Source organism: Borostomias antarcticus (genome assembly GCF_949987555.1).
Source record: "Borostomias antarcticus genome assembly, chromosome: 3".
In the NCBI taxonomy this organism is placed as follows: Eukaryota; Metazoa; Chordata; class Actinopteri; order Stomiiformes; family Stomiidae; genus Borostomias; species Borostomias antarcticus.
Window position 1 is genome coordinate 5,926,766 of NC_140236.1, and position 26,982 is coordinate 5,953,747.

General features: G+C 44.9%; 1 protein-coding gene across 3 annotated transcripts; it reads right to left on the reverse strand.

Moving 5' to 3' along the window:
- Positions 1-244: 244 nt before the first annotated feature.
- Positions 245-26,982, reverse strand: chl1a (cell adhesion molecule L1-like a). 3 transcript variants are annotated; one of them, XM_084435850.1, is made up of 25 exons: positions 26,859-26,982; positions 25,104-25,300; positions 23,917-24,025; positions 23,567-23,754; positions 23,309-23,431; positions 22,624-22,794; positions 21,735-21,846; positions 21,417-21,598; positions 21,107-21,241; positions 20,836-20,976; positions 19,913-20,024; positions 19,379-19,545; positions 18,229-18,394; positions 17,478-17,602; positions 16,992-17,093; positions 16,682-16,879; positions 16,165-16,235; positions 15,069-15,291; positions 13,024-13,139; positions 12,324-12,528; positions 12,086-12,208; positions 10,074-10,253; positions 4,514-4,645; positions 3,337-3,409; positions 245-1,221 (listed from the first exon to the last, which is right to left on the reverse strand). In XM_084435850.1, exons 2-25 carry the CDS (start codon positions 25,183-25,185, stop codon positions 1,026-1,028), a joined length of 3,432 nt encoding a protein of 1,143 aa, XP_084291976.1. In that variant the 5' UTR covers positions 25,186-25,300; positions 26,859-26,982; the 3' UTR covers positions 245-1,025. The 3 variants fall into 3 exon arrangements, with proteins under 3 accessions (XP_084291976.1, XP_084291975.1, XP_084291977.1); XM_084435849.1 differs by having other exon boundaries at positions 4,469-4,645; XM_084435851.1 differs by lacking the exons at positions 245-1,221; positions 3,337-3,409; positions 4,514-4,645 and adding an exon at positions 5,952-6,280.

The window sequence follows — 26,982 nt, forward strand, 5'->3', positions numbered from 1 at the left end:
TGGGGAGAGATCGTTTCACCCCCTACGTTTGGTGGAACCACTAACATCCAACCAAAACAACCCCCGTCTGTTTACTCAATCAGTTATTTTGGATTTAAAACAAAAAGGCACTCTTTGCGTCCCACAAATGTTCCTTTGGAAAAGTTTCACATCATTAGAAAAGTTTGTCTACCAAATACTGTAATGCCAACATATTGGGTAAGAAATAAATCAGCTGAAACTTGGAGCAATATGAATTCACCACACTTTATACTTTGTATTTTAATGTGTTTCATATTATTATAACAAAAATGTCATCAGCATAATTAAAACCACAACAAAGGGAAATATATAACATTCATACATTCAAGTGCATAATGTCCTGTACATACAGCAAAAGTTATTTGTCACTTTCTACAATATGTACAATGTCACAACATATGAACATTTTGGAAATGAAATATAGAAAAATAGGCACAAACTCCATGCAGCAGTGAACAAGTAGGCTATATTTATGCCAAACTCTGATCTTGTCCCTTTTATTGAAGTCATACTGATTATAGACCTTGTGTTGTTAGTGATACATTATTTGAGCTGTTGTTAAGCCTAGTGTAACGTAACGTCACCCCATAGTGAAGATAATACTGCGTACCCTGTATACATTTTTAAACTGCAGTGCATTTGAGAACAAGAGCAAAACTCCAAACCCTTGACAAATCCATCACACTGTGGAGGTACCAAAATCAATATGCATTTATAAAGGGTAGTGGCTAGTTCCCATTAACGCAGAGACCGGTCAAACGCTAACCCCAACCCTAAACCTAACCCTAACTTAATCCTAACCCTAAACCTAAACTTCATCGGCGTTTATGGGAATAAGCCTTTACCATTCATAAAGGATTGTGACAAAGGTTTGGAACACTTCTCTTGAAACCCTTCCATCGCTGAAACGGCGCCATTTATTCTTGCGTGCGCAGTCACGCTGCTCTCAAAATGAATGTCCGAAGACGGAAGAAAGAAAGCGTTCTTTGAGAGCTGTGAGACGGTCACGTGGGGACGGCTCTGCTGAGCTCCCCTGCGGAGCTTCTGCGTTTGCACCCGGAATATTCTCCGATGAAGGAGCCGTCCTCGTCGAACTGCCCCTCGCCGTCGGGGTAGTCCTCCAGGCTGTCCCCGCTGAGGCTGCCCCCCCCTGCTCCTCCGTCCAGGGAACGCCGGCTTCCCTTCAGGGGCTTCTGGTCGCTGTCCCGCCGCATGGAGAGAGACAGAGGTTCACATTTGTTTACACACACACACACACACACACACACACACACACACACACACACACACACACACACACGGACGACAAGACGTATACGCACATGTGAACACATAATGCCTGCCATCACTCATACAATTTCACCAATTCCCCCTCGGGGATAAATAAAGCACCTATCTATCATCTATCTATACACATATGCATACACTTCTTAGTCACACTAAGATAGACTTAAGCATAGTTCCACACACACACACACACACACACACAAACAAACACACACACACACACACACAATGAGCTAGTATGGTGCAATACATCGCAGCGGGTGGGGAGAGGGTGGGCGACCGAGCAGCAAGCAAGCAGGGAAGGCAGGGAGGGAGAGGGAGGGCAGGCAACAGTCACTTCACTTCACTAATTGCTAATTGCCAAGGCTTCAGGACTGAAGGCAATTTCAAATCTCTTTAGAGCGGTGGATGGAAATTGCCAGAGTTCGCCTGGTTCTACACAGAGGCAGAGAGGGGCCATATGCAATCCCAGACAAACAGCCTGTCATTCCTGATGTTCCCAAAGGGCCCGCACATGGGGGCCAAGGAGATTAGATGCCAATTTAAGACTGGGCACCTGGCCACAAGATGGAGGGTCACCTCAAAACCAAGGATTTTCTCATTCGCTCCCCTCTAATACCCAAGTCGTCAATGTAGGGTAATGCCTTTCTTTATCTCCTGAGAGATTAGTATTCATAATACGCTGTTTGCCGTGAGAGAGTGGGCTCATGAAGTATGTCAATGATATAGCAAACTATAACATGGAAAGCTGCCAAATTGCCATCCCCTATGTATTTCAAATAGTTGTCGGACATTTCGGGTGAGGTGTACACACAGACTATACTGTAGATTTACTTCATGTACGGGTCCTTTAAGAAACATGTTTTCATCTACGAAGCTTATCTCTCCTATTTTTCTTCAGCTAGCCACATAGTACTTATTGCAAATGTTATCAAGCCCTCTTTCTTTGATAACTACATCGCAGGCCCGATAAGTGGTCTTATCTCAGAGCGACAGTTCCTATTCCTGAGTGCGAGCCCCCCCCCTAACCCTACCCCCCCCCTTCTCTTCCCCCATGGTATAGCAACCATACTGTGATGAAATGGCTACCGGGTGCTGGTGCTTTTTGAATCCCAGCTCATTGTGGACCTTTATGCGGATCCAGCTCTCTCTGTACCTCTCTCTGATGGAGGAGATGAGCAGGCCTCCCTCGGTCACACAGACGGGGAGATGGCAACGCATCACTGACTTGTGATGAGTTATGGGTAATTACATTTGTCTTGCCTTTGACCCTGTGCTTGCTTAGTTTTTGGGGAGGGGGGGCTATGAAATCCAGGTTAGTGGAGGGAGGCTTCTGGCCTACATGTGTCTACCTCAATCACATTTTACAGCACACCTAGGCTTTTACTGTTCACACACACTTGGATGCACACACTCGCCCACTCTCTCACACACACACACACACACACACACACACACACACACACACACACACACAGCATCTACAGTATTACACGAAATACACAGAGTATAACTAGGGAGAATGGCTGAGGACTGATGTCCTCTGCCTACATTTCAACCTGATTTAGCCCAAGTTCTGCACACTTTGATCTCTGAGCTGATCCGGATAACGTGCACGCATGCAAGGTTGGCTTTCAGGACAGGAGAAACACACAGAAACAGAACCATCAAGATTGTGACATTGTCAACGTTCTATTGCTTTACACTTAGCATGGTCGAATAGCAACATGTCTTTGATTTATTCAGTATATGAATATGTTGGTCAGACATGACCTTCATTAGACTGACCAAAACATCACAATGTTTTCATATGAAACACATTCATATTTATTGGGCCCAAGTCTTGGGCCTCTTTAACCATGATGCACTTCTTCCTCTTCCCAAGTTGTTTGAACACAAAACCATTGTCCACTATTACTTTCAACTTTGAGTACTGCCGTGAAGTCAAAACCCTAACATTGAAATATTGCTGTGCATGCAATGTGCTCAAACACTGTGTCTAGACACCCGAGCATATTTGTGCCTCACCTGTATTCACCGAACGTGTCATCGTTCATTCCCTGGGACTCCTCATCTGGGTTGAGATCCTCCTTCTCTTTCACTGTAGGAGAAAATTAGAAAATTACTAGTTTTTTTTTTTCATGACCAGGATAATACATTATGTACAGTACTAAAACCGTACAAGGAAGAGGTTGAGTCGAAGCCGCACTGCAGCACAGCTGTTGTGGTGATTCAGCATCACTTCTGTAGCTCCATGTTCATCTTAACCAACCTTGATTGCTCATTTCTAACTAATTCACTTGGAATAAGCCTCCTTGTGGCACAGCCTGGAATACGTTTTCTTTCCCCATTAAAAAAACATGTTTGTGTGGGTTTGCAACAGTGCATTCATTTTTGATTGAACCCCAGCCTTGAGAAGATTATAAGAATGGCCAAAAAGAGGACCCAACTCTAAAATGCCCACACACAAATAGATTTACTCGTTTGCGCAAGCCTGTGACACTCCTTAACTGTCTGCACAAAGCAATACTCCTTGTGTAAATATGATTAAAAAGTAACAGAGGCTTTCCAGAGAGATAAAAGAAGGGTTTCACGAAAAGCACTGGACAGGCGAGTAGGGGATCGGAGGGGGCTGATGAAATATTCAGTGTCTCGTGTCAACAGCAAACCGCCAGTGAGGGAGGAGGGGGAGGAGGGAGGGAGGGAGGGAGGGAGGGAGGGAGCGAGCGAGCGAGCGAGCGTGGCAGAGGAGACGCGGGTGGTGCTCACGATGAGCCAGAGACCATGCTGAGACAAGAGCTCAAGGCGAGGGCGGGGCCGGGGGCGGCGGGACCAGGCCCGGGGGCGGTGGGGGTAGGGGGGGAGGCGGGGGGGGCGGCGGTCCCTGCTGAGGTGAAAGAGTGGAGCAGTGGAACAAAGCCTGCCTGATTCCAACCTGTCTGTTTCACATGCCACGTTATATAAGCAGCTCAAAGAGGAACGGTTTTGGGGGGAAGGGGAAATGCACGATTTGAGAAATAAAACGAAATCAATGAAGACTCATGCTGCCATAAAGGGCCACAAGTGATCATCAAACGATCGGGTTGAATCGCAGTTCATTGCTTTGAATTGGAAACGCAACGGACCCCAACCCCCGGCGACAGCTGATGACATACGTTACCTGGGCAGTTGGAGGGCATGTCTGGCCGAGGAGGTGGCGGCGTACCTGCGTATTTGCCACCTCTGTCCCTGCGGATGAAGCAGATGAAGAGGACGGCGAGGGTGAGGAGGGCCACAGCACACATCAGTCCGATGAACCAGCCGTCCGCCGAGATGCCTCCTTGAAGACCGGCCGAATCTACACTCGCAGGAAAAAACCCACATAGGCAGACAGAGAGTTAGAGTCTGACATCACCCTCAAGCACTCCAACAGCTACATATGATACAGAATACAGATGGGGAGGAATGGTGAAGTTTGAACAATCATATTGGTAATGCTTTACAATAAGGTACACACAAATGTGAGTAGTTACCGAGTAACTAATGGGGAATGAATGATGAGTTAATGAGTAGTTACTGATTAACTCTGAATCCGTGACTGTATATTAGATAATGGTGGGTTACTAGAGAAGATTGGGGAGTACTACAGTCAGGGGCGCTAGGGGAGAACAGTTAGGATTCTAAGGGCCGTGACCCTAATAAATTATTGGAAGATTCAGAACACTTTTTTCAATATTAAATTATTAACCTATCATCAATAATAGACTAGTTTATTTTTTTTTTACAATGTACTGATAACATAAGTTTCTTTTTCTTTTTTTGTTTTTGGCAAAAAGCCAATTGAATTTCCACCATAACTTTACAATAAGGTACACAAAAGAGTAACTAGTGATTAAGTAATGATGATATAATGAAGGAGTACTTGGTAACTACTCCGTATGATGCACCACTCTAGCGGACCCAAACTTGTTTACTTGTTACATCATCATTAGTTACTCGTGTGTACCTTACTGTAGACATACATCATGCGGAGTAGTTACTAGGTAGTCCTTCATTGCCTCATCATTACTTAATCATTAGTTAATCATTAGGTGACCCTGATTCAGAATCAATAACTACTATAATATCTACGATACAGCCATGGATTGAGAGTTAATCAGTAACTACTCATTAACTAATCTCAGAGTTAATCTGGAACTACTCATTAACAAATCATTTGTTCCTCATTAGTTACTCAGTAACTACTCACATTTTTGTGTACCTTATTGTAAAGTGTTACCATAACATCAACTCATAGACCAACCAGGTTCATCAGGTTGCATCTGTAAAATTTCAGAAAGAATAGTAAACTATGAACTCAAAACAAAGGAGACGAGACACGGGTTGACACGTCCGTGCAGAATGAGGATGCTGTCGTTATGGGGGGATGGAAATGATAGTTGACGGCTACAAAATGCTCACAACAAACTCACAGCACCCTCTTCTCTCACCTTTGACCCTGGTCTGGATAACGTCTTCGAAAAGACTAGTGTTATCGAGCCAGTTCTTGGCCATGAGGCGTACGGTGTACACCTCCCCTGGCTCCAACCCGTCAATCATGTGGAAATTCTTAGACATGTTTACCGCCTTGGAAATGTGCCAGTTACCTTCACCTACAGCAAAAGCATTGAGTGGTTAGCATTCCCAAGCTAGCTACCTGTAGCAGTGGAAAGCACAACCCATTGTCAAGTTTGAGCCTCTAAGCCAGGGAGACTACCCTTATGGTGAAGAAAGGAAAATGCAGCATCAATATTTTTGACATTTCTCCAAAATGCAGCATGCTAGGATCATGCCATGCCAGTTCTTATCAGGGGTAAGCTGTGGGGGCAGAGTATCTTACGGTGATTCATATAAGCCACGTAAAGCTGCGAGTCCTGATGCAGTTTCCCGGCGGTCCAGCTGATTTTTGCAAAGGTGTCACTCACGTAAGAGCTTATATTCAACAGGGCTGGAACTGATAATGAAAGAAGGAAGAAGAGGGAAAGAGAGAGGGGGAGAGAGAAAAAGCGTGAGAGAGTGAGAGAGAGAGGGAGAGAGAGAGAGAAAAGGAGATAGCAGCAAAGAGGATTAATGGAGGCAAATCCCACAAGACCAGAACTGTGCAGCCACTAGACGCCCTTCAAGGAGACAGCAAAAAAGCAGACACAGTGGAGACTTGATTGTTGTGAAGTTGGATTTTAGTTCAGTACCTCTGCTTATCAGGTACCGTTAGCAGTGTTCCATGTTAGTGAACAAATCTGACGTTTCTGAAATCCCCGAATGCGAGGCAAATCTCAATGGATGGGAATGCCTCATGTCTGGGATTGCATTGTTTTCAGAGAGATGAAACTTAAAGGCTGAAAATATTACTGTGGAAAAAAAAGCAGTGTGCTTTTTCATGGTGGTGTACCTAGGGAGGACAGAGTGGTTCTGACAGAGATAAATCTGGGAGAGGGAGCAGTTCTTCCGTGAAATGAAAGGAACACCTTGATCTTACATGCTTTTCCAACGGTACTCTTAAAAACAAAAAAACATTGGTTCTAATTATGAGTTTGCTACAGATCACACAGCCACTCTTTTACAAGCTGTGTACTTCAGTGTGTCTGTGCATTTCTAGCCAAGATATCATTGTCCTACAGTATAATAATCAGCAATTGACACCAAAACTCTAAATTGACCTGTTTTCATCCATCAATTACAAGGAGATAATGAAATCCACTACCACAACAAAAGGGTCTCCCAGACACATCTTAGGCCTAGTCTGGACTATTAAGAAATAGTTCAGGATCTGCACCAAGGAGGTTTCTGCGCTACGATCGTTGTTGGTGCCGAGAATATTGTCGTCGTCATTCGTCAGCAACAATCCGATCGTAGCGCAGAGAATGTGAGCCGGAGAATAGCCAGTCTGCGCGCTGGCCTGTGCACATGCGTGCTGGAGCAAGTGGGGAAAGGCGTGTAAAGATCATATTACAGAGGCTAAAGACCCCGTATTTGAAAACCACAACAATGCCTCGCGTTGAGGAATCTCAACTGTCGATTCATCCAATCTGATTGATGAAAACAACCGTTTAGCGGCCGAAAATAGATTTTTAGAAACTGCATTCTCGGTGCCCCCACCACCGCCATTACATGGATATACTGGCTCGCGCTGGATTTTAAATTTCTTCTACAGGCCTCCGAACTACACCAAAGTGATCTCGGTGAGTCAAACGTCTTATAATATGTCGTAAATAAGGTCCAGGTTGTCAAAAACGAGCATTGCCCTTTAATCCAAGCCTGGAAAACTGATAGCACTACTACAACCTGAAAAGCTTTAATGACTTGCGATAGATAGATAGATAGATAGATAGATAGATAGATAGATAGATAGATAGATAGATAGATAGATAGATAGATAGATAGATAGATAGATAGATAGATAGATAGATAGATAGATATTAACTTTATTGATCCCTGAGATACTAATACAAGTTAACCTACATGTACTGTTGAATATTAGTAAAGCTACAGGTACTACTGTTACTTCCACTGCTACTGTACTACTTCCACTACTACTACTACTGTACTACTACTACTACTACTACTACTACTACTACTACTACTACTACTACTACTACTACTACTAATACTGCAGCAGCTCCAGCTGTCTTCTCTTATCTCTATCCAGCAGCTGGAGAGGCTGATACATACTCCTTTCAGTGGGGGCTGGAGCTGGAGTTGTGGAGACCTCTTCACAGGAAGAAAAGTTCACATAAGGTAGTAGATTACAGATATGTGGGCACAAGGCACAAGCATACCACCCCCCCCCCCCCCCCCCCCCCCCACCCACCCACCAACCAACCCACCCCAGTGACACACAGTTTTACAACAACAATATACAACTTTAATGTGCTCTCTCCTCTTGGTTCTCATTAATAATCAAGCTGCACAGGTTTTGAATGAACTGAAATCTCTCAGTGTTTTTGGGGGGAGGCCAGTGAAGAGTGCATAATCAAGTTAGCTTGAAATACTGTAAAAGCATGAATCAAATCTGTTTGATTTATAAATGGTGGAAAAGTAGTTAATATGGGACTCATTACCAAGACTTGTAACCTCAGATTTAATCCAGGATATCAGTTTCCCCAGATTTTTAAACAACATTTCTCTTTTTGTTTTAGGGCCGATCAGTAGAATTTCAGTGTTGTCCTCGTTTAGCTTTAAGAAGTTATTGGTCATCCATTATTGCTAGAAGACAGGTAGTAATGGGGTTTATTATTTATTTGGTTCAGCAGAGATGTACAGTTGCATGTCATCCGCATAACTATGGAAATATACATTGCGCTCTCTAATGATATCCCCGAGTAGCAGCATGTACAGTAAGAATAGTAATGGACCAAGGCAGCTCCTTTGTGCAACAACAAAGCAGGTGTCATCTTTCTCAAATGTCATCATCTCCCAGGCTGACGTAGAACTTTCTCCCTTTGATGTATGTTCTGAACCAGTTTAACACACAATTAGAGAGACCAGCCAGCCTTTCAAGATGATTGATTAGGATAGCATGGTCGATCGAGTCAAACGCTGCACTTAGGTCTAATAAGACAAGAATTCTCTTGTGTTCTCGGCCAAAAGTCCACCTTATGGCTCCTGGGAAAGGCCCCCTGCCTCCTCGTGACTAGCTCCTTCCTACTCTGTGTTGTCAGCTGTTCCTATCCAGCCAACCCAACCCCGTTTTTTTTTTTTTTTTTTTTTACCTTTGGCTCTCTGCTTTCTGTCTCCCCACCTCTGCTTTGTAGCATCCTCTATGAGCCTGTTCTGCTAAGTGCTTACTGTGCTTTGTTATGTGATTCACTTGAATATCATATTAGAGACTACAGGGATAGCTAACACATAACAGCCTGTAGGCAACTTCTCTGTAACTATTTGTGCACTCTACTATTAGTCATGTCTCTCTTATGAAGTATCTAGCCCATGTTTACTGCTCTGTATACTGTATGTTCTCAGCCAATAGACAAACATTTTCCAGGAGCTTGTTCGATCATCTCGTTGAGAGAGGTCAGGGATGAATTTTTACAGCTCACCTTTCTGGCCCCTGAGTGAAACTGTTTTTTTTGCTTCCCTCTGGAATATGTAGGGGAATGACCTATGCTCACCCCCCATTGCTCTCTGTAAAGCGCAGTGTGTTGCCTCTGTGTAAGAAATGTGTTACACAAATAAAGTTTGATTTGATTTGATTCGATTTGAAGAATTGAGACCTTATTTGCATCAGTGTTTAGTCTGAGATCGCTGATTATGTTTTTGCGAGAGCAGTTTCAGTGCTGTGATCCAGACTCATTGTGGCACGCTTCCCGATTACCATCCATAAATCTGGCGGGCGGCAGCCTGACTGACTTGCCCAAGGCTGAGCATCATAATAGACTATTCTATCTCCACACAGGGCCCTGCACTCCACCGTGCACACTAAGGGATCTAATGTCTCTGTATCGCAGTTCTGAGCCACCCGCGAGAAGATGGGCTGCCCAGGAGCTAAGACGCAAGACGAGAGGGAATTCATCTTTTTTCCACATTCACAGCAACTGTACTGTATATTTGATTCTAAGACTCTCTGCTATAAAAGTTTACTGGCAGCATTCCAAACCAGGAAGGTTGACGCCAGTAGTATGCAAACGGTGCCAGCTACCTACCTACGCACAACCCACACCACAACCGACCCCGCTCCCACCCGCGAACCTCGGAAACCTCGAGCCTCCGACCCGAGGCTCGACCCGTTCGACCCGTGACTGGACACTCACGTGCTCGGGTGAGCGTGCTGCCCTCCTGCGTGAGTGGCGGTCCGCAGCCCGCCCTGGTGCAGGCGCTGAGCTGGAAGCGGTAGGCGCTGGCCTCCTCCAGGTCCTCCAGCAGCCAGCGCGCCGCGTCCGGCCCGCTGACGTTCACCTCCCGCAGGTCGCCCGCCCCCAGCGTCTCGTTCACTGCGGAGGACGGACGTCACGTTAGAGCCCGCACAGCCAGAGAGGTAGAGGAAGAGGAGGAGAACAGGAATTGGGGGGGTATGGAGAAGGACAAGGAGGTAGGAGAATCCCGAAGAGGAAAGAGAGGCAAGATAAACGAGGAGAAGCTCACGTACAGCCTATGTCATGACGCCCATCACAGCAGCTGCACTGGGAGTTAACAACGTGGTGGAGGTGCCAGTGGCGGTTCTAGCAAGCTTTACCTGGATTGGGGGGGGGGGGGACACTATCTCCCTCATACACATTTGAACTTCAGAGATGGCAACTACAGTAGAACCGCCAGTGCAGTGGACAGCATGTTACATGTCACTATAATGACACATGCGGTGCTATTGCTTAGTTACAGCAACTACTACTCGTTTTTATTTATTTATTTTACCGTTTGAGGTGTGACATTCTCTTTCACTTCTCTCTACACTATTTATGAGCATCATGAGATATGTTTCGCTTTTTACTACAGTATAACCCATTGTGCTACTGTTCGTTTATGCCTGAAGATGAAGCAGTTCTATTGTACTGCTCTTCTTCCGAGTGTCTGCCTTACTACAGTAAGTACTGCAGTATCAGTGAATTTCTGATATCTGATTAAAGATATATGCTGTGGAAGATATGGAACTTTGGCGGCGGCCATGTTCAGAAGCTAGACTAGAGAGACTCGGCGGATGATACATGGGCTACAGGAAACATCTCTTCACAAAAGACTTGAGACATGTCAGACTTAAAGTGCAGGCATAGGAAATTTGAATTGTATTATTGAAGCGTGACTCTCTGTTTCTCCCTTTTAAGCACTCTTTCTCTATTCTTAACTTTTCTCAGCAAAGTGGTTTTCATATGACATGCTTTTGAGGTGTTCATGCATGCATGTGGCCGTGTTTTATAACTGAAAGGAGATATGAGCAGTAGCTCTTATGTTATTCATCTTCTGTGGCATGTGCCAAAATAGCCTTCAATCCAAGAAGAAATACTTGAGGAAAAACAACAGTGATGTGATGACTGACACACGTCAATTGAAAGCTGTAGCCTAAATTTTTAACAGAGATAGACCATACTGAACATTGCGTTGATAAACAGCGCCATCTAGTGTAAGCTTGGATAGCCACACTTTTAAGACAACATAGCCTACAGTAGTCCAGGGGTGTGCTGGGAGGGGGGGGGGGGGGGGGGGGGGGGTCGTGCGAGTTGTTGAGCGGGGGAGGCAGAACGTTTACCACAGGCCAGGCAAGTTAGGCCGTTCTGTGATTCTCCAGAACCTACAGATGGCCAGCCCGCCCCTGCAGTAGTCTACAAGCTGGTCTGACAGACTGAATAAACTCCAACAGACGGATTGGAGGAGGTGGCGGAGGACAGACTGCTGACAGTGGCAAAACTGTGACCTTGGACAACTCCTCCCACTCCCTACACAGCCTGTCAGCCAAGCTAACGAGCACCTTTAGCAACAGACTCATTTAACTCCAGTGTGCAAAGGAGCAATACAGGTCATTCCAGCTGCTATTAAACTGTACAATGTGTCTGCCTTTGCCAGGCCTACTGACGGGTCGGAAAAATTCCTACGTAAGTAGGAAGTAAGTACAATGGCAATAAATGAATTCTGATTCTGATCTATCTATCTATCTGAAATCACTATTATGTATTTCAAAAGTGGTGTGTACCGTATACACTCAGCTGATAACGGGCAGATAATTTAAGTAAACATTCAGCTGGCAGTATCAGGCTTACAAAGCTAGTCTATAAAGACTTGCTGAATAAATCCTTGTTACGGCTGGCATGATTATGTGTGTAACTACAGTACGTACGGAGCTGGTACTGCAGGAGGTAGCCTGTGAGGATTCCGTTAGCCTCGAAGGGCGGTCCCCACACCAACGTGATGGAGTCTTTCTGGGCGTTCGATGCTGTCAGAATGGGCACTCGGTCAGGAACTGTGAGAACACAACGTAGAGAAAGTATTAACGCTACATCGTTAATGTCCTGGGTCACTGCACATTTTAAAGGGCTGACCGAAGCGTTCCCTTCCCTGGGTCCAGTCCTCCTCACCTCCTTCGGGGGTGAGGAAGCTGACGGGCTCACTGTTGGGCCCGCTCCCTTTCCTGTTGAAGACGTTGACGGACAGCTTGTATTCTGAGAAGGGCTTGAGGCCAGGCACCACGACGTGGCTCCTGTTCCCTGGGAAGGACAGGGAGTGTCGCTCCTCTGGAGGTCTGTCGGGATGCAGGAGACTCCGTCTCCTCTGCAAGTGGACCTGAGAGAGACGGAGAGAAAAAGAGAGGCAGAGAGAGTAGGAGAGGGAGAGAGAAATTTTTTGAACATATGAAGATGGCACGCTGTTTATTCTGTGATGTTGTTTCTCTTGGTGACACCGCCAATGTCTCACCTCACTTGGCGCGTGAGTGACACCATCGCACACACACTCACACAGAGTGCCAATTGCTCTGCTCACACCTCACTGACACCACAGACCTGTTATTTACACCTATATCCTTGCCTTCTACAGGAGCTAGTTAGGTCTGAAGTTGTCTGATTTAAAGCACAGATAAGGTGTGTGTGCGTTCATTTTAAGCACAAATAACGTGTGTGTGTGTGTGTTATTTACACCTATATCCTTGCCTTCTACAGGAGCTAGTTAGGTCTGAAGTTGTCTGATTTAAAGCACGAATAAGGTGTGTGTGTGTGCGTGCATGTGTGTGTGTGTGTGTGTGTGTGTGTGTGTTCAGTGTGTGCATGCACCCACACTCACATTGTAGCCCCCCAGATGACCTCGTACGGTTTCCTGGGGAACGGAGGTCCAGCTGACCCTCAGCACAGTGCTGTTGATCATTACCACCGCCACATCCCGCGGAGCTGCTGTGGGCACTGGACAGGATAGTGAGACATTAGTAACACACACATCAGATCACATTCACATCACATCAGATCACATTCACATCAGAGCACATTCACATCAGATCACGTTCACATCACATTCACATCAGATCACATTCACATCACATTCACATCAGATCACGTTCACATCACATTCACATCAGATCACATTCACATCACATCAGATCACATTCACATCAGAGCACATTCACATCAGAGCACATTCACATCAGAGCACATTCACATCACGTTCACATCACATTCACATCAAATTCACATCACATTCACATTCACATCACATCAGATCACATTCACATCAAATTCACATCACATTCACATTCACATCACATCACATTCACATCACATTCACATCAGATCACATTCACATCGGATCACATTCACATCACATTCACATCAGATCACATTCACATCAGATCACATTCACATCAGATCACATTCACATCACATTCACATCAGATCACATTCACATCACATTCACATCCGATCACGTTCACATCAGATCACATTCACATCACATCAGATCACATTGACATCAGAGCACATTCACATGAGATCAGATCGCATTCACATCAGATCACGTTCACATCACATCACATCAGATCACATTCACATCACATCACATTCACATCACATCAGATCACATTCACATCAGATCACATTCACATCACATCACATCACATCACATTCACATCACATCAGATCACATTCACATCACATTCACATCAGAGCACATTCACATCAGATCACATTCACATCAGTTCACATCACATCAGATCACATTCACATCAGATCACATTCACATCACATCACATCACATCACATTCACATCAGAGCACATTCACATCACATCAGATCACATTCACATCACATCAGATCACATTCACATCACATCAGATCACATTCACATCAGATCACATTCACATCACATCAGATCACATTCACATATAACAAATGAACACACACACAAACACACACACACAAACACACTAATTTGTACTGCAATACTGAACAAACACAACACAGAGACAGACAGGAGGGACTAATGCTGCATACATTGCTGATTTCCATGTTTCTGTGGGTTAATGACTGATACACACAATCACAACCAGGAATTGGTAGACACATTTTCTACACAATAAAATCTATCTGTATCTTTTAATCCACTTGACATTCCTCTGTTCTGCAAACATCTGCCACCTACAGTAGCTGCCATCTGCTTCTGGCCTTGTTTGAGAAGAGAGGATGTACACCTATGTACTGTATGCAGTGTTAGGGTCATGTCCACAATATAGAGGGAGGAACCTGATACTTTACCCAGAAGACAGTGCCAAAAGACAACTGAAGACAAAATATGAAGTAATATAGGATATAAACAACATCTCAGAGCAAGCCAAAAACTCAAAATGGGCAAAAGCAAAAAGCTAAACGGGACATTAGTGAAAGAAATACAGAATGACTTTCAATGTAAACTTGAGAGTTCTTTACATGAAACTCAATGCTTAGAAGATTACTACTTTTTACTGCCAGCATGTACAGTACTACCCCTAGAAAGTACGTACTTTGCAAGTAGTACACATACATTGGGATATACTTTGTCATATCATTGCGTCTTGAAATTTGCCAACATCCGTTGTAGTCTATAAAGCGACATTCATCCACGGCTGTTCTAACTTACACATGTGACGTAATTTCTGCTGCGCACAGGATTGTGGGTCAGAATAGCCAGACCAGTCTGCTGGCTTGCAAACTGCAAAATACGACCAGGTGTAGTAGGACATCCTGGTATTTTTGCCATACTGCACATGGCTTACTATGTATTGGGATACACTACATCATTTTTTGGCATACTTTAGTATGCAGAACCCAGCCAAAGCTGTCACTAACAGATCCGTCACTCACCGTCTTCCCCGGAGTAGCCTGTCACCACGTTGGGTTCCGGGCCCCAGCCATGGCTGTTCCTGCTCTGGACCTTGACCTCATATGGGACGAACGTAGGGGTGTTCTTGACCACAAACAAGTGTCTCTTGACCAGCTGCTCCTTCCACTCGTCTTCCAGGCCTAGTCTCCGGTAGCTCACCTTGTACTCCAGACCCGGCCCGTTGTGCTCCACTGGCAACAGAGGCTGACACAAACATTTACAAAGTAAGGGGTGAATCAAATCAAGTCAAATCAAACTTTAGTACGTATTGTGTAATTATTGTTAATTTGTAAACTTTGTAATTTTCATAATTTGTAAATTTGTAATTGAGTATTAGAGTTTATCTATATCAAGCATAATCTTAGAGCCGGCAGCAACATTTCACTGTGAATGTACACCGTACATTATGTGACAAATAAAGGAATCTTCAATCGTGAACTTTATTTATATAGCGCATTTCATACACAATGGCAACACAATGCACTTCACAAAAGAAGGAGGGGGTGTACATATAGTGATGATCCTGCCCCTAATTTTCCAGAGGGAGGCAAAAAAAAATAATTCACACATTTGAGCCAATATAGGTGAACTGTAGAAATTCTTCCCTGACCTCTCTTAACGAGATGATCGAGTAAGCTCCTGGAAAATGTTCACCTGTGTCAGCTATATCATAGCAATATATTACATATCACATATGCAATAAATACTACATTACAGGTGAACACCAGAGGTCACAGAGCCTTTGAGACTGTTCCACCTAGATTGTGGAATGATCTTCCTCAGGACTTGATAGCTGCGGCCTCTGTGGACATTTTCAAGAAGAAACTAAAGACGATTCTGTCAAATCAATTTGACTGTATTTCTATGACTGTAACTGACTGTAGTCCTGTTTCCTATGTTTCATTTTATTGATTCTTTGTATGCATTTTAACCTGTGTGAAGCACTTTGTGAGTTATCTCTGTGAGAAGTGTTATACAAATAAAATGTACTTACTGTACTTACTGTACCTACTTACTTGCTTACTTACTTACTTACATAGTGCTATATTCTTTTCTTTTTTTTAAACAGTCTCTCACCTCCCAGCTGATGTCAATTTGATGAGGCAGATGACCCTGGATCTTGATGTTCTCTGGGTTCTTATCGGGAGCTGTGAGGAGATTGGTAAATAGTAAATGGACAGCACTTATATAGCGCTTTTATCCAAAGCGCATTCAAATGGCCTCTCATTCACCCAATCACACACCAATGGCGGCAGCTGCCGTGCAAGGTGCTATCCTGCTCATTAGGAGCAATTTGGGTTCAGCGTCTTGCCCAAGTATACTTAGACATGTGGACAGGAGGAGCCGGGATTTGAACCGCTAACCCTACGATCATTGGACGACCCGCTCTACCTCCTGAGCCACAGCCACCCCATTGGGCGTGGGTTAAGGTTTCATCTTGGCAATAATGACGCCGAATGTGGTGCTAACGCGTCCATTGAACCTTTTGAGTCCTTCATCAGCCACATTAATGGTTATGAATTGACCGTTTCAGAGTTATAACCATGGCATAAATCAGATTTATGACAGAGAACAGTGAGTAAAAGAGTCGTACCTGTTGGGGGGGTTTTGTATCTCTCTGAGGGTTTGCTGGGAGGGCCTTTCCCGATGGCATTGATGGCGTATACTCTGAACTGGTAGCTGAGGTGGCCTTGTAGCTCCAACACCGTCGTGGCCTGGTTCCCGGGCACCCTCAGGAGTTCCCTCCACCTTCCTGGGTCCCAATGGTTCTCCTCATACTCCACGATATACTCTGTACTCATAGAGACGTGCAAATCATCCACTTGCAAAGTATCTATCTCAGAATACAAGTGGGTGTACAGTATTTCACGTGAACTACATTGATCGTCGTCGCTGGTGTTTACCAGTTACATAGCTGTTGTGGTCATTCCCAGGAACCCAGGTCAGACGGACCCTGCGAGCCTTGTGGTCAAACAGTTGCAGATCCTCTGGCGCTTCGGGAACATCTGGATAATATGGTTGTTGCATTGACAATACTATAATATTGCAGAAACATTGCAGCATTGCACATACTGTATTGTTACAACATTGCACCACGTTTACCATAACATTGTTACAACATTGCACCACGTTTACCATAACATTGTAACAACATTGCACCACAATTGCCATAACATTGTTACAACATTGCACCAACCTTACCATAACATTGCAATGATGTTGCCATAACATTGTAACAACATTATTAAAACTTTGCACTACCCTTGCCATGACACTACATCTGTGTGATAATAGTGCTTATGCCATTACTGTACGTTTAAAACAGTGTCACAACATCAAGTGAACATTTCCAGCCAATGAGTATATTCTTGCAGTATAGTGTATCTCACCCAACACAGTGACTGTTGCAGTGGCGGTATCCTGGTCTAGACGGGTCCTGGCAATGCATGTGTACGTCCCCTTGTCACTCTGGCTCACATTGACGATCTGTAGTGTCCTGTTGTCCACAAAATACCTGATAATGAACATAGAATTACAACGACATTAATAATACGATCACTTATTGTATGGAGGTGTAGATCTGTGATGCAATCTAAATAATGCCCCAGGCCAAAAGGTTTTCTGGCTGTGTTCTTCACCATTGGATCATGTCTAAACATAGGGTAACTGTCACATTTAATCTTTAAAGTAAATAGCCTCCAACTACAGAATGACTGTGTCAATACTGTAAATATCGCATTATAATCCAGCTCTCCAGGCTCAAATATTACGTTGAATCGCTGCGCTTTGCATATTACATAATAGAGTCTGTGCCACTTCGCCGCCCAAGCTGGTGTTCTGAGGGCGTATAGATGGTTCAAAATTGATAGAGTGACAGGTCGTAGCAGCGAATGAAAGACACTAGCCCAGGTTAGGTGGGCGGGGCATATCTATGGGTGGGAACGCCTGATCGCGAAAGTGGTTACTGATTGGTGTCGCAGGGATTCCTGCAAAACCAATGAATTGCCAGGATTTGAGCACCAGATTTTTTTGCACAAAGTGTCCCAAACCCATGGAGAGATCTGCAGCACGCAGTAACGTAGTTGGCGTAGCTCACGTAGTGGCGTTGAGACTATAATCCAGTCTGAAAATCCCATTTACCTGGAGTGTTTGGCCGAGGCTAGAGGGATCTCCTCCCCATCCTTCCACCAAACCACTTCAAAGCCCGCCCCCAAGGAGGAGTCATACTCCGCCAGGCACCCTAGCTCAGCGGTGGTGCCAGTTAAGATCTCCAAGTCCTGAGGTGGTTCTACGATTCTGGTGGGGTCTGGAGAAAAAAAAATCAGCCTGTGAGGCACACTGAATTTGGAGTGCCCTGAAAAGTCAGAGTGTATCTTAATTTATATTCAGTCGACAAGTGTCGTACGACTAATGTTTATCGACAGAAAAAAATATGTCGACCGGCATTAAGCATTTATACTTCAGCGAAGTGTCTGATCACCTCCATGGAAATGAATGTACCTTCTCTCTAGCTATCAAATCACAACCGTGCGACGAATGTGACGGCGTCTGCGACATTAGAAAGTTTGGTGGGTGCAAGACATCCCTGGCTGCGTTCCGAATCGCATACTTCTACTTCTTACTACCAGTACCTACTACAGCTGCCCTTAGAAAGTACGTACTTTGCAAGCAGTAGGCATCCAATTGGGACATACTACCTTGTCATAACATTGCGCCTTGAAATTTGCCCACATCCGTCGCTGTCCATAACGCGACATTCGTCTACAGCTGTCAACTCGCGCATGTGACGCACATTACCGCTGCGCAAAGGATTGTGGGTCAGAATAGCCAGAAAAGCCTGCTGGCTTGCATACTGCAAAATACGACCGGATGTAGTAGGTCATCCTGGTACTTTTGCCATACTGCATGTGGCATACTATGTATTGGGACATACTACATTCTGTTTTGGCATACTATATAGTAGGGTAGTAGGCGATTCGGAACGCAGCCCCTGTCTGACACAAAAAAGTGTCGACGGTGACGTCATTTCTCTGTCGACACTTTCAAAAGTGTCGTACGACGAAGTATAAATTGACCTTAAGCCCCGCCCCCTCCCGCCGGTCCCAGTCACCCAGCACCGCGTCAGACCGTTTGGGAAAACTGGGATAGGCCCTGTGCACCAGCTCCACTACTTCCTGAAAGTCACTTGGCATCTTTATTTCCTGTCCTATATGATTGGATTAAGTGATTAATCAGGTGTGCGCTGGGTCTGTGAGGACCGCTAAACGAGCTGCCTGCGGCGCTGAAATACCTTTCACTTCCAGCGAGGCCGAGACGGTGGACGTCCCTTCTGTGTTGACGGCGACGCACACGTACACGCCGCCGTCGCCTCTCTGTGCCCCGTTTATCGCCAGCGATCCGTTCTCGGAAACCGCGAAACGATCCCCCTCGACAGCTGCCCCGCCATCTTCCTTTTTCCTGGAGGAAATGCGTTGGAGAGTTGCACGCACACATTCCTGTTCATTCTGTGGAGGCATCACTTTTTTTTTTTGCCAGTGTGTTTAGAGACTGAGTACTGAGTACAGAAATAGGAAAGGGTTCAGCCAATGGAAAGAGAGAGAGCAAGTGGGAGACAGAGAAGACGGGGATGGAGAGGTGGTGGGTTGACGTTTTAGGGAGTTACAGACCGATGTGGGGGGGGGGGGGATGTAGGGAGGACATCAGGGAATGGGGGTTTGTTTATGTTATGTCAAGTTTATGTGAATGAAAATGAGGATGAGTCAGAACAAGCGTTCACCGCCTGGAGACGGACGGTGTAGAAGAACATTGCAGGAGCGCGTCTCACCAGGAGATAGATGGCGGAGGGGAGCCGAAGACTCTACAGTCCATGACGGCGTCCCCGCCCTGCACCGCGGCGTACTCCTGGAAACCCTCAGTCAGCATCCGGGGGGGCATGTCTGGGCAGAGACGGTACAAGAAATCACTTCTCAAGCATCATGTACATTGTGTAAGACAATCCCTGTGAGACAGATTATTTTGACAGTTGGTGATTGCCACTTGCCACGAAAACAGATCTTAACACTATTGCCCAGGGCTATGAGCTTGTCACGTTATAAATTAGGCTTTAGTTTGCGTGTCTATATGACAGGTCTGCAGGCGTAGATACTGTAGGTGTGTAATAGAGTAATCTAGTTCGGGCAGTATAGTGGGGTTGGTTAAGTGCACTTCCTGAGCGATTGTTTGAGTTGTGCATTAGCTCAACGTTAGTTCTGGTGTGGAATATGCTAAAATCGATGGAATCAGAGGAACTGCCCGAGGCAGCACACTAAAATGGTGGGATCTTTTAAGGACACACAACAGCGTGTGTTCAGTCTTCTTTGGAGAGGTTGCAGTCGTACTGAACACACATAAACATACTTGCAGAACAAAACTACGGCTTTATAACACTCTACGTGTTCATATGGAATCCGTTGGGAGCATTCAAAAATGCTAACGGCTGTATGCTCACCCATAGGAGAAAGAAAGAGAATCTGCACACGTTTTAGTTCATTTAATTCATCATCCCCACATATACTGCTGCCTGTCATCTTCAGACATAAGACATAAGAACGGTAGCTCCAAACATCACATGTGAGGATGTTGAATTAAATGACCTAAAGGGAGCTACAGTATGCAGACTCTTCTTCTTTCGTGCTGTTTTTTTTTTGGTCCAGCACCTGCCTTGAAGGTTGTTTGGATGTGTGGCTTCTTCAAAATGTGCATACTCACTCATAACCATGATGTTAGCATTAGCCAGGATGGTCCCATGTCTGTTGGAGGCCTCACACTGATAGACAGCGCTGTCCTCTGGGATGGCCTTGTGGAGCACTAGGGTGTCATCAAACATTCTTCTGCGGGTAGAAGGGGCATCTGAAAAGAAAAGGTACAGTGCACTGAATTAAACTGAACATCGCTGAAGCCTAAAAAAAGCAGGTGGACACTGAGATGATCGGGAGGGTGAGGGTCAGAGGTCATAGGTCATAGGGGTCGTCTCACTCACCATCCAGAGGCTGTCCATTCCTCCTCCACACAAGCACTGGTCGCGGCTTTCCTGCGGTGGAGCATGTGATGTGGATGTCTGACCCAATAACAGCCAGCTGACTCTTCGGTGGCTCCAGCAGCCATTTTGGGGGTTCTGTGACATGTTGAGAGTTTCAAAGCAACTGTGACCCTCTGTTCTTTGACTTTGGCAAAAACATTTGGTCGTTAATGATGAAATTTGGTCCAAACTTGTTCTTTGTTTCTTGTTGTTGTTTCTTAATAAATTAATTGCACAGACTATTATTTTAAGCCTCATTTTGTGCACTCACCTTCCACCATAACATCAAAGTAGTGGACAGCATCGCCTAAAGAGTTCCTCGCCTTACACATGTACTTCCCATCATCCTCTTCTTCCACATGTGGTACTGTCAAAAGTGTCCCGTGGTTTTTGATGTTGGTTCTTTTTGGCAGCTTCTCTCCCATCTTTATCCATTCCACCAGAGGAGTTGGGCTGCACCACAATAGAGTAATATTAAAAGTTAAAAAAGAATTTAAAAAGACATGTTAAACATTCGTTTTGTTCACTCAAACAGTAAATAAGATAAAATATCAATTCCCAAATAGAGAAATGATGTGCTCCCACTTACAATCCCTCTGCTATACACTGCAGCTCCAGTTCCTCTCCTTTCACCAGCGATACCTCTGACTGAACACCAGAGGGCAGTAGAAGGCTAGATTTTCTGTCTGGTATGACGTCGGCTTCAGGGGCCAGAGAAGGACAGACAAGGATCTGTTTAAATCTCTAATAAAGACCACATGAAATACTGTACAGACACATTAAAAGGTTAAAACATCACTCATTTGGTAGCTAGTCAATGTCTTGTTATAAAAAAATATTGCAGAAATAGTGCCAATGAAACAGATAACTGCTTCTTTTTTTCTTTGGCCTTTATCGTTACTTTTCTGTAAATTAAAACACACACAATTCATATATGCTGTGATGGCGAGTACTACACAAAGAATGATGGAGCTTATCTAGTTTAACTACAATAGAACATAACATAAACGCTGGTGTTAGAGTCATCTAATCCACTGTCAGTCAGTTTCCACCTGAAAAGGTTAAGATTAAAGGAATTTAATCCTCACGCTATGACATGACCACAGAGCAGGTACCTGAACACCACTCATCAAGTCTCTTCATGATACAGACGCTGAGACTGACAGGCAAGGTGAAATACTGCTGGCACCTCTTGCTCTGACTATAATATAATTTCAGGTGTATGGCCTGGGGTGGAAAAGAGCTTTGTCGCTACCTCACAGTCCAACCAAGGGGATTAGATAACAGAGCAGAGCAGACGGGGATATGCAGACAATTCAGCCACACTTGAAGGACAAACAGCTCGTGAAAAGGGAACTTTTGTAAAAGATCTTTTTGACCTCCAAGGGTTGTTGAATAGATTCGATCTCTCCAGTTAGGCATATGGGATGGAATATTATATGGACAGGGCCACCACAGATCATCTCCCTTCAACCTACATCTCTTGACGACCACGGCCATAGCGGTTTTCTGGATGATGGTTCTGAGGGCAGGGAAGGAAGCGAAGCAGCAGTAGTCCAGCCGGCTGTCCTTCTCCAGGGCATTGGAGAGGTAGAGGTTGCCGTCGATGCCCACGGACACCCTCTCATCCTGGTCGACCTGCTGCAGACCTGGAAGAGAAAGCAGAGGAAAGAAGGTTTACGTGACTAAGCATTCAAGGTGGCCTCGGATATGGCGGCCATTAAGAAACGGCCCCAGGAAAGACCCTGTATAGAGCAGGGGGAGTGTAAAGGAGATGTGTGGTGGGGTAGAGACATTATGTACTGTAAGACCTAGATCACTGTGGAAGTACAGTAGTGTGTCACTTGGTCTCATCCATTGTTTTGTTTTTTCTTCAGAGAGTCCGAGAGCCCTTGGGTCAGATTATCGGTGATGACTTGAGTGTTCAAGGTAGATATTTATATAACATTAATTAACATATCCACTATTGTTTTCTATAAAAGGGTTGTTGTTGTTGTTGTTGTGTATTCTGATGTTACTGTGAAAAAAATGTTCACAGCATATTTCCCTCAGGGTCCGTAGTACAACACACTGCAAGTCACCGATACAGATGCACAAGAGCCCCTGACCCCCTGAATACTACTGTACTACATCTCTTCTGTCGCCTTTTATCTGTTCACCCACCAATAGACATCCAATAGATCTGACGTGGAGGCATTCCCTCTGGCGGATTGCACCTCAGTACCACGGGCTGACCCTCTTCAATCACTATCGGTTCAATGTTCTCCTTGGGGAATTTGGGGAGACCTGAACGAAAATCGTGTGTCCACGATAAAATCGTTATGCTCATTGGGAGTGAAAATTGGAAACACACACAAGAAAAATGTAAACTTTTGTGTTCAGACGTATCTCATAAAACCATCAGATGGAAAAGTTACTCACTGGGGATGATGAGTTCAATCTCCTTAGAGATTGCTGTTCCCAGCTTGTTGGATGCGTAGCATCGGTACTTTCCCTGGAACTGTGCAAGGTGTTCACTGTGAAGCACAAAAACACCGCTGTTCCCATCTGTCTCCCCCCTGGAGTCCTGGAACGGCCCAAAGTCCTGGCCGTCTTTTGTCCATCTGTATCTGTTTGAGGAAATGGAGCATGAGGACATACTGTAAGATGAGAAAATGGAACTAGTACCTAACAAGTTAATAGGCCAGGCTTTTGTCAAACAGGATAGTTATGCCAATTTAGTAAAATTGGAAATGATAAGATAACCAGATGGTCATGTTAATCTCACTCACTCTGGTGGTGGATTGCCCTTGGCTTCACATCTCATGGTAAAGGTGTTATCGACAGGGAAGGCAATCACAGGACCAGAGGTCTGAGCTGTTATCGTTGGCGGTTGCTCCACTGTGACATGAAGAGAGCAATTAGGGAGTGTTAGAGCTGCAGTATGCACAGTAGCTTCTTCGCTACACGCCTGCTACCAGCTAGCAACCAACGTTCCAAGTTAACGTCTTCCAAGATAAATTCACTCTGATGCAATCCCCTGGTTTGTGGCTTTGTGTAGGCATAAGGCCATATAAATGCCATGTGTTGCTGATTGGACCTAAGCACACATGCACAATTTGAACCAGGTGTTCACCCTGCTATTGCTGTAGCAGAGCTACAGTAAACATCAGTCTACAAAGACTTGGTTTTCACAGAGGAGCTCGATCACTTATCCCTCTTCATTTATCATAGCAATATAGCAATATTTAAACGCTTCAAATCTTACGAAAATCGTATATAGCCTACTGCAGCTTTAAGTGAAGTTCACTAAAATCATTTATGTAAATATTATTAATAATACGGTGATACGGTGGTTAAACCAATGTCATGTCTGCAGGGGAAATTAAAACTCTTTAACCACCATGTCATTTAACATCTAAGAAACAAAAAAAAACATGTCTTAAAGTGTGTTTATTCTTCTCCCTCTTTGAACTGAGAAGTCAGCTTAATAGCGCAACTGGCCAGTCAAAGGTGGTACCATTCTTGTACAGTGCATATTTGAACAGTTCAAAAAAATGCAGACTTAAACCAACAAGACATACCAAGCTTGCAGTTACACAAACCTAAAGCGACCCACCCTAGCTGTAACAATGAAAGTACTTTACGGTATGCAATCATCTAAAAGATAGCACCCCTCAAACTCATAATGTGTAAGTTACTGTCCAGCTGATATATCCTGCAGCAAGTTTCTCCTAACATTGTCAGGAAAATAGATATGATAGCTGGCTGATTTGATCTGGGAGACATGATAGAAGATAGTAGAACATGTACACAACAGACCTTACAAATATTCAAATATAATGTCCTTGACTACTTTTTCCTTACAGTATGGTTCACAATAATTTGAGCTCAATAACTGAAAAGTACGAAGTCATTATCAACATTTTTTGTCATCATCATCATCATCGTCCCCGCCATCACCGTACACAGCACATACCTTCCATGGGGATGTTTTGACCTGAGGCCCTGGAGGTCAAGGCCAAGAGGAGAGCCAGGCCCAGTCTGCACGGCAACCTCATCGCCCTGCCGCCTATGTTGAGAGGAGAGCGTGAGGAGGACTCCTCTGAGAGTACGCCGCCACGTTAATCCCACAGATCAGCTGCTGTCGTTCAGGGTTCTGAGGAGATAGGCGACCTGGGGACACGGGGGGGAGGGGGGAGGGGGGGGGGGGGATGGTAGCAAAAGCTCACTGAGCAAAAGCCTCGGAAAGATTGGAAAAAACTAACTCAGGTCTCAGGCAGTGTTACTCATCGCGCCAGTCTGGTTCCCTGAGCCGCCTCTGTTGCAAGAAGCCACACGGACGACAAGCCTCTTTTCGAGCTCCCAGCCATTCTCTCTGGAGGGGTGCAACTTTGTTGTCTCGTCCTAGTGCACATGGCAGCGTGCTTGTTTGGGATTAGCCTCTGAACTGCAAAGCCGACCATGGTGGCATCGGATGGCATGCTTTCAGTAAAACGCTACTGGCACATCTCTCAGCTGTTGGCAGGCATGATTGCTTGAGACGACAGACTTAAAGCTGTGCCTGCACTGGTAAGTCCATGGTTGTCACAGGGTTTGCTTTGATTTTACAATATGAGGCAATGTTGCCAATGTCAAATGGACTCCCCCCAAGTTCCACCCCCACAAACTAATCTCCCAGTCCAGGGAGAGTAGGAGGTTGCAACAACCAATCACAAACTAATTGTTCTTCTCAGGCCAACGTCCAGAGCAGCATGTTCTGACCCTGGGTGGTAACAGGGGTTAATAATGTAATTGCTGAGCACTAGGGTTGGGATTACATGAATTAAGAATCGGTTCACAGATTGGGGAGGAGACTGGTAATCTCATAGAGGATAAGGAATGTTCTTGTGTGTGTGTGTGTGTGTGTGTGTGTGTGTGTGTGTGTGTGTGTGTGTGTGTGTGTGTGTGTGTGTGTGTGTGTGTGTGTGTGTGTGCGTGTGTGTGTGTGTGCGTGTGCATGCGCGTGTGTGTATGAATTGCATTTCAACCGAATGGCAGCCTACAGTAACAATAATGACGGCCTAAAGTATCTTATCCTCAACACTGCAAATTTTGATGAGAAAGTAAACAGGTGCAGTGTAGATGAATGAATACGATGTGTTTCTACATGTATGAGGGGCAACAACGAACATGCCTCCTGTGAATTGCTAGGGCTAAACGTAATTTCCTTCCAAAGACGAAAAGCAATATAAACCATTAAAGCCAGCCATATCCTCCCAAGCAGAGGTCCATGTTTATGGTGACACTTTCAGTCATCCAAAGAAAACCTCTGTTTGGTGCACCTAAATTCAATAAATTCTATAAATAACGAGCCCTTCTGATTACAAAGTTGCTGCAATACATTGCACTCAAGTAGAAGAATGTGAGTTTGTTTATAAGACACTGTATAGTAAGTCTTTAATGAGTAGTACTGGGGTCTTGGCTGTGTAAACAGAGAGCATTTGTTTGGAAGAAGATGGATATATGAGCAGACCACATGGCCAGACTTTTAACACACAAATCTCCAGGGATCGTGCTTACAGTACATAGCCAGAAGACACTGATGAAAGGGGTGTGTTCATACTACACTGCTAATCCCTAACAGAACAAGACAATCACACGCACACACGCACACACACACACTTCCCTGCACTCTTCAGAGCCCAAAACACAGTCCAAGTACCACCTTCTCTTGCAACAAATATGTACTCACCAGCTTGAGTGTCATTCTATATAGTAAATCCACCTAGATTATATGAGAAATGCAGCTGTCATACCAGTGTACGGAGCAGCAGATCCCAGAGCTGCGCGGGATCACTAACATTCAGACAGGAACG

Excerpts from the sequence above, each read along its gene's own strand:
- chl1a (XM_084435849.1), bottom strand. The coding sequence starts at position 25,185 with ATGAGGTTGCCGTGCAGACTGGGCCTGGCTCTCCTCTTGGCCTTGACC. Across the intron at positions 18,395-19,378 it reads GGCCTCGCTGGAAGTGAAAG|ACCCCACCAGAATCGTAGAA; the intron begins GTATTTCAGCGC and ends TTTTTTCTCCAG. Across the intron at positions 3,410-4,468 it reads CATGCCCTCCAACTGCCCAG|TGAAAGAGAAGGAGGATCTC; the intron begins GTAACGTATGTC and ends TTTCTCCTACAG.